The sequence below is a fragment of the Gobio gobio genome (genome assembly GCF_949357685.1).
Source record: "Gobio gobio genome assembly, chromosome: 18".
Lineage (NCBI taxonomy): Eukaryota > Metazoa > Chordata > Actinopteri > Cypriniformes > Gobionidae > Gobio > Gobio gobio.
This window is the reverse complement of record NC_137111.1, coordinates 20277101-20289975: the sequence shown is the minus strand read 5'-3', so window position 1 is coordinate 20289975 and position 12875 is coordinate 20277101. Positions and strand designations below refer to the sequence as shown.

Genomic DNA, 12875 nt, shown 5'->3' with positions numbered 1-12875 from the left:
GTGGTCACTGTGTGCTCATACTGTGGTCACTGTGTGCTCATACTCTGGTCACTGTGTGCTCATACTGTGGTCACTGTGTGCTCATACTCTGGTCACTGTGTGCTCATACTGTGGTCACTGTGTGCTCATACTGTGGTCACTGTGTGCTCATACTGTGGTCACTGTGTGCTCATACTCTGGTCACTGTGTGCTCATACTGTGGTCACTGTGTGCTCATACTCTGGTCACTGTGTGCTCATACTGTGAGATCACCATATAACACCACTATGCAATAATTGTGTTAGTTCACTGTTATCTAAAATAATTCAGTTAACTCAAACTTTTACACCCACATTCTTTATTTCCATCAATAAAAACAATCAAACAAAAATTCAGCTTTTTCCTTTATTTGGTTTCCTTTTCAGCCTGGTGTTGGCGGTGGACAAAAAAATTTCTACTTGGCGAATACATTCCGCGTCTGGTGTTGTTCTGGTGGTTACTTTTAGCTTCTTCACCTCTATTTCATTTTGTTTGTGAAAACACCTGACACATTCTAAAAACACAAAGAGCAAGGTGTTAACATTACAATTTCTATAGCAGCATCCAGATGCACAAACCAAAACTTAAACACTTACTTTTCAAACATGTCAGGAGCACAGGTGGCAACACCTTCTTCCCATCTTTCCCCGTTCTGTTATACAGACAGAGAACATTGTCTGACGCTATGCTTTTTAAAGCCTGTCTCACCATCTCACCTATATTGGAGCTGCCGTGAGTATGGATGAGATGGTGTACCTGACAAAAACATACATAATATTGTCATGATTAAAATATACCAGGCTTCAACATTTCTTTTACATGGTATCTGCTGCAAAAAAATAAAAAAATAAAACTGTGGCTTTGTTGTAAAAATAAACGCTAAATTTATATAGTAGTACTAACATAAAGCTCTCGATAATTTTTGTCTTCTTCAAGCCTCTGACAGAAGGCTTCAAACGTTTCAAAGCTGGAGCACTGTTGTTGTTTAAAAAGTTCCTCATGGGCATCTTCTTCTGCCCGCTTCATGAGAACAGACTTAACTTTTGCCAAGTCATTCATGATGAAAGCTTGTCTCTGTTCCAGCATTTGAATTTGTTGGAGTATCTTAGTATTCAGATCTGAAAAATTGTAAAGTTAGATTGTTATATAGCAAAGGATGTTTTATGTCTGTATAAATAAATAATGTCTAATTGATATATCACATACCAAACAATTTCTCCATGGTGACTTTGCATTTTGTTTCCTTTGGTTCCTTCCCTGTTGTCAAAATTACATACATAAGGTCAGTGAAATTGCATTTATCTAAATCAGTTATATTGTTTCTATATTTATTTTTCTACATCAATTAAACCGTTTTTTCTCTGATCGTTTTATCCACAATGCACATGTAGGTGGTTCACTTTAATTGTGGGGACATTTGGTACAATGTAAAAAAAAAAAAAAAACACACACACCAACGCACGCACGCACACACACACACACACCTTAATTTTTGTTTCCAAATCCTAACAGGCCAAAAAGAACTTCTGTATTAGTAAAACATTATATGAAACACATAAATCTTTTACAATTTTTTTTTTGTTTGAGAGGACAACCTTAGCCACTCTCACTGATTACTGTATTTGATAATTGTTTAAGAAGTCTTCTTTGGAGAATTGTTGTGCATCCTAAAGAAAGTGTGTATCATAAAGTACTTTAAACTTCACTTTTGTAGATCTACACTTTACATTCTTAATGATGTAGTGTTGCATCTGATGTCTGGGTAAAGTTGCTTGTTATGTTAATAAGAGGATGAATGTCAGTCACTGAGTTTTGGTAAATGGGAAGTGACGTTGAAGCTTTTAACATAAAACAGCTACAGTTCCACAGATAGAAGTTTTTGTTAAAAAACTAGTCATATAGCGTGGTGAAATAAGGCTTTTTATCTTTAATATGAGTGTCTAAGAGTAGGCCTACTTCATCTTTTATCCAAAGAGCAATGATAGTTTACGCTATTCCACCAGTGCAGCATTCTTGCTTACTGTTGTTTTACAGCGCTTGATAATTATTGAAATATAAGTATAAATAAAAAAAAATTATATATTGAAATATAAAGTTAGTAATGTTGTAATGATCTGACATAACAGGCCTAACAATTCACAAATACTGATATGCAAACTAGCTGCAGCTAGCAATTTTGGTGTGATTACTGAAGGTAAAATGGCTGGTGCATATGTAGCATGTGTGAGCAGTACTCTGCAAAAAAAAAAAAGACCAGACCACATTGCACATCTAAAAGTATGTAAATAGGCCACTCACCATTTCTGCGGTGTAACAATACCATGGACAACTTTTTCTTCTTCTTTACATGTTTTATGGTGGTTGGAAGACCAGCTTAGATGGTGCATTTACCACCGCCAACTGGACCGGAGTGTGAAGCATTCACAATGAGCTCATGCTTTACACACATGCTGAGGTTCACAGTATGAGGATCAGATGAACTCACCTTGAGCTCACGCTTTACACACATGCTGAGGTTCACAGTATGAGGATCAGATGAACTCACCTTGAGCTCACGCTTTACACACATGCTGAGGTTCCCAGTATGACGATCAGATGAACTCACGTTGAGCTCACCCTTTACACACATGCTGAGGATCACAGTATGAGGATCAGATGAACTCACGTTGAGCTCACGCTTTACACACATGCTGAGGATCACAGTATGAGGATCAGATGAACTCACGTTGAGCTCACCCTTTACACACATGCTGAGGATCACAGTATGAGGATCAGATGAACTCACGTTGAGCTCACCCTTTACACACATGCTGAGGATCACAGTATGAGGATCAGATGAACTCACGTTGAGCTCACGCTTTACACACATGCTGAGGTTCACAGTATGAGGATCAGATGAACTCACCTTGAGCTCACGCTTTACACACATGCTGAGGTTCCCAGTATGACGATCAGATGAACTCACGTTGAGCTCACCCTTTACACACATGCTGAGGATCACAGTATGAGGATCAGATGAACTCACGTTGAGCTCACCCTTTACACACATGCTGAGGATCACAGTATGAGGATCAGATGAACTCACGTTGAGCTCACCCTTTACACACATGCTGAGGATCACAGTATGAGGATCAGATGAACTCACGTTGAGCTCACCCTTTACACACATGCTGAGGATCACAGTATGAGGATCAGATGAACTCACGTTGAGCTCACCCTTTACACACATGCTGAGGATCACAGTATGAGGATCAGATGAACTCACGTTGAGCTCACGCTTTACACACATGCTGAGGATCACAGTATGAGGATCAGATGAACTCACCTTGAGCTCACGCTTTACACACATGCTGAGGTTCACAGTATGAGGATTGTGTGATGTCACTGTGATCATCGCATGATCTCACGTGTTGACTGGGAAGATATCGTTATTACGACACAATTGAGTGGAAAAAACGTCAGCAATGCTTCACCGCAAAATTTAACTCAAGGTTTAAAAAAAAAAAAAAAAGTGGTGGGTACAAAAGGACTCATGACGAAATCTGGTGGGTACGCGTCCCCCCCATCCCCCCCGAAATCGACGCCTATGCATGTTCTCACGCAGTGAAAAACACAATTGCAGACATGGGCGTCACTAGGCCCTTTTTAGGCCCCTAAACTTTTGTCCTGCCCCCCTAAAAAAATTTGTGATTAACCTTTCAAACATATAAAACTGGCGGGAGGCTTCGGCTTCATCCCGTCTTTTAATCTGCGTTAAAAGTGTGTTCTTCAATCCGCAGCGGCGTCGAACAGAGCGCACGTCAGAAGCAGAGGTATGTGCGTTGATCCTCATTGGTCTGACACCGCTCGTCAAAATATTTGAGAAAACCAATCAAATCAGAGTGAGAGGCAGGCTTTATGCTCACACAGAAGCTGCTGAGGCTAAGCGTGAATTTTAGCAACGCGACTCAATGTCAACTGCGAGATATGCAAGTAGCTAAACTAAACATTTCATATTTGACAGCTGATTCTTTAAGTCAGAAATGTTAAACAAATGACAAAAAAATTCAGGCAAATTAATAAACTTTTGTCTAATTTCACCATTTTGATTTGAAATAGGCCTATTTAATGTAATTTATAATTTATTTAACAAACAAGAAATATTAACAAAGTAATATTAGTAATAAATGTGTGCATATTGTAAATGAATAATTCCATGTGTAGCTCTCAGTAAATAAAAAGCTCAACCTTTTTTAGCCTGTATTAGGCATAAGATAAGTAATGAATGTGTGCATATTGTGAATTAATTTAATAAATTTAGTTACCTAGCTTTCCTGTTGGCCTTCAGTAAATTCAGTAAATGTCTACAAAAATTATTCATAAAACATATGTTGTGTTTACATAATATATGTGTGTGTACTCTGTTAATTATTATTTATATATAAATACACACACAAGCATGTATATATTTAAGAAAACATTTTTATTTGTATATATAAAACATTTATATTTATATATATTATAGATTATATAAATGTATATACAGTATATACATGCAAATATTTCTTAAATATATACATGAATGTGTGTGTATTTATATATAAATAATAATTAACAGAGTACACACACATATATTATGTAAACACAAACTTATATTTTGGATCCAATTAATCGCGATTAATCTTTTGACAGCCCTATATATATATATATATATATATATATATATATATATATATATATATATATATATATAGGCTATATTAAACCCATTAATGTTACCTACCTGCCCATGTTGCAACATGTGTATGATAATATGAGAGTCATTTGTACTTAAATGGACCCTGAAAAATGTTGCAACTGTCCCTGCAACAGTCATTTAGATGTAATAAACTCATACTTCGGCATCATTTTTCAAATCTTTTTTTTGTTTATTTGAGACCAGAGTTCATTGAGTTAACTTATTAAAGTAAAAAAAAGTTAAAAAAAAAACACCTTTGTCAAAATCCCACAAAAATGTACGTAGGCCCAACTGTAGTAAAAAGCAGTAACAATTTCATAACACCACCAAAAGCACATAAACTGATTAGTTCATAGCATCAAGTATTCACAGTTCCCCAACTGACTGACAATTGTGGCAAATGTAAATGGAACCACCATCATTGCAGGCTTCATGAGCCCATGCCTTGCAGTTGCAACAACATGTGGGGACAGTTACAACCCACCCCTGGCAGCCATCTTAAAACTAGTGATGCTAGCCTAACACATTAGTTTTAACACATTGTAACTAAGTCTGTTAAGAGCTAAGAAACATGCACATTCAAACTATAAAACAATAAAGATCAATACTTAAACAGTTTAGACAGTATGACAAAAAGTTGTAAAAAATTTGAAATTCAGTTTCTCCCATAAGGAAGTTTAACATGTGGCTGTTAACTAATGCCCGTGTTTTTCCAACCTTCTACCCGTGAAAGTGGACTGGAACGGCAGCCAAACCCGTGACTTCCCACCCGTGAACTCGTACTAGATCGATGTACTCCCAGTTACGAGTTTTGACGTCACATAGCCCGCGAAGCAACAATGGCAGCCCCCTACGGTTGCAGCGTTTATGAAACAAATATACAAATAACATAAAATAAAAGGTATAACAGCTTTTCTTGCCGTCTGCGCTGTTTTTCTCCTCCGTTTCCCTCAAATAAGCAAGGAGTAGGCACCTTTGGCGATAGAAATAATTGTAAATGAGCATACACCCTGTACGGTCCGACATGCTTTGTTTACATCAAACTACCACACAATTCCTTGCGCTCAGGCAGTTTGGCGTGACTTTGCCTGGAACACTACAAAGTCGTGAGTCGTGGTTTGAAGTTGTAATTTACGGGCTCAAAAACCTGCCTGGAACGCAGCATAAGCATGTGCAGTAGGAGTGTCATGACTCCAGCTCATTCCTGATTGGAGAAACTGCCACATGTTGCAACTGTCCCCACTCTCGACTACTAGCAATGTGGCTTACAGTATTGTCAGTGTGGATCCACTTGTTAATAGATGATAATTCAGTCAGAAGAAACAATCAGGGCTAATAATAATGTGAATGTAAATTTTGACATTAATCATAAGCCTAGTGTCTCTTTTTTAAGTTGATAATTATAATACAAAAAACATTAACTACCATTAACATTAATGAAAGACCAAATAAAAAAGGTTTTTGAGTTGTTTGCACAGACAATGCATAAAAAGTGATTCCATTTACAGAATATACTGGGCAATGAAGTGCAGTCTAATACATAATTATACTATATAAGGCATAGCCTATTTCAGGAAGCAAGTTTGATTTCTAAACTGTGGTTATTATCTGCACTATATTAAAAGACAACAAGATAGAAGGCAGCTTTCTGAGTCTAACCTCGCTCTATTTCTTTCGTTATTTATTATTCAGTTAAGAGTCCCTAAATAGCCATTGTTCAAGGCGGGACCTGGATGTGTTCACATGCATATTTTGACACACTAATTACTCCTGGTTGTGTACTGGCTGCTGAATTGGATGGCATCAGTAAACAGACATTAAGCTAAAACAAAATATTCCTTGCTAAAGAAGGAACTGGTTTAGGTTTATTATTTTAAAATGCCACAGTATTACTTAGTTAGTATTAATCATTTACAGAGGGACTGTTCACCCAGGCTGCATTTATTTGATCAAAATAAGTTAATAAAATGTAATGTAATGTATTTCTGTGGTGACAAAGCTGACAAAGCTGTCTTTAATGTCACATGATCCTTCAGAAACCATTCTAATATGCTGATTTGATGCTCAAGAAACATTTCTTATCAATGAGGAAAACAGTGCTTAATATTTTTGTGGACATGAACAGAAAGATGAATAGGAAGTTCAAAAGAACAGCATTTTTTATATAGAAACCTTTGTAAGATTGTAAATGTCTTTACTGTCACTGTTGAATGTTTTATTGCATATTTGAAGAATAAAAGATAAAGAATAAAATCCCAAACCTTTGACAGTAGTGTTGTTATATATGTGTACGTTTATAATGTGCACTCAGAGTTAAATGAGAAACAGTAAAAGATGACTTAGTTTCATTTTATCAGGAGTCCACAATATTTCAATATGAGATTCAATGAGACATACTATTGAATTTGCACTGGGCTGAATTTGATTTCTTGGAAAACATTTGTACATCTGTGCTGGGAATAAATGTGACTTTTAAAAAAAAATATTGTGATGTGAGCAGTAAAAGGAAATAGTGACTAAATGTTTCTGCTAATGACACTACATTTGAGGATATAAACTCAATAGAGACAGCAACTTTAGCGTAACGCTGTAGATTTGAATATTTCTCTGTTTATTTGTTTGACCAATAGCAGGTGAGCAGAACGTTTGGTAAACTTGTTAGAAAACTGCTATTATTTACAGTCAGTTTGTTGCCTTTAGAGGTCAGAAATGACATTTCACCTTCAAGACTTTTATTTATTGCAATATAAATGCTGGTTAGCGATTCTTAGCACACACACTCTGCTGTGCTCATCTCTACTGCTTAACCTGTATCTTATTGGCCTTTTCATATGGCACTAGAATTCATCAGAGATCTCCTGCTAAATATATGAAGCTTAATGCTATTTATAAATGCAGATTTTAAAAAATATATATATTTTTATATATATACACCGATCAGGCATAACACATTATTTCTATAATTGTGTTGGTCCCCCTTTTGCTGCCAAAACAGCCCTGACCCGTCGAGGCATGGACTCCACTAGACCCCTGAAGGTGTGCTGTGGTGTCTGGCACCAAGATATTAGCAGCAAATCCTTTAAGTCCTGTAAGTTGCGAGGTGGGGCCTCCATGGATCGGATTTGTTTGTTCAGCACATCCCACAGATGCTCGATTGGATTGAGGTCTGGGGAATTTGGAGGCCAAGTCAACACCTCAAACTCAGTGTTGTGCTTCTCAAACCATTCCTGAACCATTTTTGCTTTGTTGCAGGGCGCATTATCCTGCTGAAAGAGGCCACAGCCACCAGGGAATACCGTTTCCATGAAAGGGTGTACATGGTCTGCAACAATGCTTAGGTAGGTGGTACGTGTCAAAGTTACATCCACATGGATGGCAGGACCCAAGGTTTTCCAGCAGAACATTGCCAAAGCATCACAGTGTGTCTGCCGGCTTGCCTTCTTCCCATAGTGCAGGGGTCGGGAACCTTTTTTGACCAAAGAGGCATTTTTTTCATTTTTGGTTAATGCATTTGTCCAAAAGAGCCACAGTAAAAAAATAAATAATAATAATTATATATAATATAATAAAAACGTCCCGGTTACGTATGGTAACCCTCGTTCCCTGAAGGAGGGAACGGAGACGTACGTCGGTAATACCGACGAATTGGGATCACTTCAGAGAGCCCCTATCAGCTTCGAGAACTTAAGAACAGGCCAATGAACAATTGGCGTGCGAGATTTGCATCTCGCGCTCCGCCCCGCGCCGTGGGTATAAACAGGAAGCGAGAGCATCGCACTGACGTTTTTCACTGAGGAGCCGAACCAGTGACCCGGCCAAGCAGTGATGGAAGGAACTGTGGCGACGGGACGTACGTCTCCGTTCCCTCCTTCAGGGAACGAAGGTTACCATACGTAACCGAGACGTTCCCTTTCAGTCGGTCACTACGACGTACGTCGGTAATACCGACGAATTGGGATCCCTATGGAAAACGCCACAGTTACTACCACTTCCAGCGCCCAGCGAGAGCCCCTCAGACCCCGTTCTGAAGCGGGCGGGAAGATTCACGCCAGAAGAGTCATACTGCTGTTCCGCAAGACCCATTCAGCAGACTTGATTGGATAACGCTGGGAAAGCGTGCCCGAAGGACGCTGCGGGAGCCACATCATGCCCAGAGGGAGTTACCATGTGGAAAGAATACGTATGGGCTGGCCGTGGGCAGCTCAACATACGAAGTCCCAGGGGAGGCCCCGGCCTTATGCAGGCGGGGGACGACACCGTACTGAGACGGCAGAGGAATTCTGCCAAGGGAAAGACACAAGCTCGCCGTAGGGAGCTGTACCGTGGAGAATACACGTATGGGACCGCCGTAGGAGTCACAACATACGGAACCCAGCCTGACACAAGTTCCACCAATGCATACGAGTGCCAGACCTGGCGTCGGACGCTCCGCAACATCCGACTGCCGAGGGGTGCGGAGGACTCAACAGGGTTCGCCAATCCTGGGGAACTCGACTGGAGAAAATAAGCGCACGTATCCGTTCCAGGGGAAGGGAATGGCGCAGCAAGCCGACACTAGAACAGGCACTTCAGTGAAGCTGACTATGGGAAGCGAGCACACGAGAAGCCACCGGCTCTACACGCAGGCTATAAAACCTAGCGAACGTGTTGGGTGTCGCCCAGCCCGCAGCTCTACAAATGTCTGTCAGCGAGGCGCCACGAGCCAGCGCCCAGGAAGAAGCTACACCCCTGGTGGAGTGAGCTCTAACCCCGAGCGGGCAGGGCACGTCTTGGGATTCATACGCCAAGACGATGGCATCCACTATCCAGTGGGCCATCCTCTGCTTGGAGACAGCCTTTCCCTTCTGCTGTCCTCCGTAACAGACGAAGAGCTGCTCTGAGGTCCTGAAGCTTTGCGTTCTGTCCACGTAAGTCCGGAGAGCACGGACGGGACAGAGCAAAGCTAGGGCTGGGTCTGCCTCCTCCGAAGGCAGCGCTTGCAGGCTCACCACTTGGTCCCGGAAGGGAGTAGTGGGAACCTTGGGCACATATCCAGGCCGGGGTCTCAGGGTCACCTGAGAATCACCCGGCCCGAATTCCAGGCACAATTCGTCGACCGAAAATGCCTGCAGGTCCCCTACCCTCTTAACTGAGGCCAATGCAATCAGGAGTATTGTCTTTAGAGACAAGATCTTAAGCTCTACTGACTGTAAAGGCTCGAAGGGCGCCCTCTGCAGTGCGGTCAGCACCAGAGTCAAGTCCCAAGAGGGTATAGAGGAAGGGCGAGGAGGATTTAGTCTCCTCGCCCCCCTTAGGAACCTGACGATCAGATCATGCTTGCCTAAGGACTCACCATTAATGAGGTCATGGCTTGCGGCGATGGCGGCAACATATACCTTGAGGGTGGAGGGAGACAGCCTTCGCTCCAACCCGACTTGAAGAAAAGATAGCACAGATCCGATCGAACACTTCCGGGGGTCTTCTCGGCGAGAAGAGCACCAGTCGACGAACAGGTTCCACTTCAACGCATATAGCCGTCTCGTAGAGGGGGCTCTGGCGGAAGCGATGGTGTCGACTACCGCTTGCGGTAGGTCACCTAGAACCTCCGCGTCCCGTCCAGGGACCAGACATGGAGTTTCCAGAGGTCTGGACGCGGGTGCCATAGGGTGCCCCATCTCTGAGACAGAAGGTCCTGCCTCAGAGGAATGGGCCAAGGAGGTGCTGTCGCGAGGAGCACTAGTTCCGGGAACCACGTCCTGTTGGGCCAGTAAGGAGCTACCAAGAGGAGATGCTCCCCGTCCTCCCTGACCTTGCACAGTGTCTGTGCAAGAAGGCTCACTGGGGGAAACGCATATTTGCGCAGAGCCCGGGGCCAGCTGTGTGCCAGTGCATCCGTGCCGAGGGTCCCCTCGGACAGGGAATAAAACAACTGGCAGTGGGTCGTGTCGTGGGCGGCAAACAGATCGATCTGTGCGGCCCCAAAGCGACTCCAAATCAGCTGGACCACCTGGGGGTGGAGTCGCCACTCTCCGGGAAGCACTGGCAACCGTGACAGCTCGTCGGCCGCACGATTGAGCAGGCCCGGAATGTGGATAGCACGAAGGGACCTCAGATGCTTCTGACTCCACAGGAGGAGATGGCGGGCGAGTTGGGACAAACGGCGGGAGCATAGACCACCTTGTTTGTTGATGTACGCAACGGCCGTCGTGCTGTCCGTCCGGACCAGAACGTGCTTGTCTTTGAGCGACCCTTTGAGGCGGCTGAGAGCAAGACGAACTGCCAGCAACTCTAGGCAATTGATATGCCATTGCTGTTGGGGCCCCGTCCACAGACCCGATACTGCAAGCCCGTTGTACGTGGCACCCCAACCCGTGGGTGAGGCATCCGTGGAGACAACATGATGCCTGGACACTTGTTCTAGAGGCACTCCTGCCCATAGAAATGAAGGGTCCGACCACGGGGTGAGGGTTTGGCGGCATCTCGGCGTCACTTGGACACGGAGGGACCCGCTGTGCCACGCCCATCTCGGGACTCGGTCGTGTAGCCAGTGCTGAAGCGGTCTCATATGGAGCAGCCCTAGCGGCGTTACTGCGGCTGCTGCTGCCATATGCCCCAGGAGCCTCTGAAAATGTTTCAGTGGAACCGCTGTACTGCGTTTGAGCGTACTCAAGCAGCTCAGCACCGACTGGACGCGCTCCTCTGTGAGGCGCGCAGTCATGGCAACCGAGTCGATCTCCATCCCGAGAAAAGAGATCCTCTGTACGGGACAGAGTTTGCTCTTCTCCCAGTTGACCCGAAGACCCAACTGGCTGAGGTGCCAGAGCACCATGTCCCTGTGTTCGAGACATGAAAGTACGCGTCCTTCAGGTCGATCGCTGCAAACCAATCCTGGGGACGGATGCACCTGAAGATGCGTTTCTGGGTTAACATTCGGAACGGCATCCTGTGAAGGGAGCGGTTCAGGGAACGCAGGTCCAGGATCGGTCGTAACCCGCCACCTTTCTTGGGTACAATGAAGTACGGGCTGTAGAACCCGGACTTCATATCGGCTGGAGGGACCGGCTCTATCGCGTCCTTCGCCAATAGGACAGCGATCTCCGCCTGAAGCACCGGGGCGCCCTCCTTCGGTATAGATGTGAAGTGGACACCCCTGAACTACGGGGGACGCCGGGCGAACTGAATCGCATAGCCGAGTCTGATGGTGCGGATGATCCAGCGAGACGGGCTGGGGAGCGCTAGCCAAGCCCCCAGAGACCGAGCAAGTGGGATCATCGGCACCACGGACGTACCCGGAGCGGGGCAGCGCAGCGGAACGCAGGGGCCCCAGGACGACATGGGAGTGGTCCGTGCAGGGGTCTGGGTCTGACACACGACCTGCATCCGCTGAGGGGACGGGCAAGCGTGGGGAGGCACATTGTGTGCGTCCGCACAACCGACGCCCCCTATTGGCGAGGAGAGAGGTGTCTGAGGGGTACGAGGCATGGTAGCGTCGCATACCGCCAGACGCGCTCTCTTGGCACCCAGAGATGTTAGAAACTGCTCTTTTATTGAGAATTTGGGTGCCACTGGCACTGGGGCCAGTGGCGGAACAGAAAAATAAATGGGGTTCCCCCGGCCCTCCACCGGGGGAAGGAGTGGTGCTGCAGCCATCTCCCGAAGAGCAGTTTCCTCCATCTCTGGGCGGCCCATCTCAGGGTCTCTTCCGACGGCGCTTGCCACCTGGCTTGGCAGCGGCCTGAGCGGGCTGGACGTTCTTCCCGCGACCGGCTCCACGCCCACGACCGGTGGAAGGCTGCTGCTGGGCTGGGGCGGGAGCGGCCGCAGGAGGACGTCCTCGGCGACGGGCAGGCGGAGGTGCTGCAGCCGGCGGCTGGGTGGAGGCAGCAGCGGGCCGCCGGTGCAGGATATGTTTGATGGCCTCCGTCTGCTTCTGGGCGGCCGAGAATTGCTGGGCGAAATTCTCGATATGGGGGAGTCCAGGAACCGGTTCTTGTCAGTCTCCCTCATGTCGGCCAGGTTGAGCCAGAGATGCCGTTCCTGGACCACTAAGGTGGACATCGCCTGACCCACGGAACGGGCGGTAACTTTCGTCGCCCGGAGGGCGAGGTCCGTCGCCGCCCGGAGCTCCCGGAGGAGCTCTGGGTCAGACCTACCCTCGTGC

The 12875-nt window shown here is 45.1% G+C and overlaps 1 protein-coding gene across 1 annotated transcript; it reads right to left on the bottom strand.

Moving 5' to 3' along the window:
* Positions 1–324: 324 nt before the first annotated feature.
* LOC307142354 (uncharacterized protein) lies at positions 325–1382 on the bottom strand. The gene is made up of 4 exons (XM_079843101.1): positions 1225–1382; positions 922–1136; positions 615–774; positions 325–532 (listed from the first exon to the last, which is right to left on the bottom strand). Exons 1-4 carry the CDS (start codon positions 1295–1297, stop codon positions 372–374), a joined length of 609 nt encoding a protein of 202 aa, XP_079699227.1. The 5' UTR covers positions 1298–1382; the 3' UTR covers positions 325–371.
* Positions 1383–12875: the final 11493 nt, after the last annotated feature.

What these genes read in the sequence shown, in the direction of transcription:
- LOC307142354 (XM_079843101.1), bottom strand. Translation starts at nt 1,297, where the DNA reads ATGTATGTAATTTTGACAACAGGGAAGGAACCAAAGGAAACAAAATGC. An exon ending in AAAATTATCGAGAGCTTTAT is followed by an intron (nt 775 to 921) that starts GTTAGTACTACT and finishes TGTTTTTGTCAG; the next exon opens with GTACACCATCTCATCCATAC. An exon ending in GCTCCTGACATGTTTGAAAA is followed by an intron (nt 533 to 614) that starts GTAAGTGTTTAA and finishes TTGTGTTTTTAG; the next exon opens with AATGTGTCAGGTGTTTTCAC.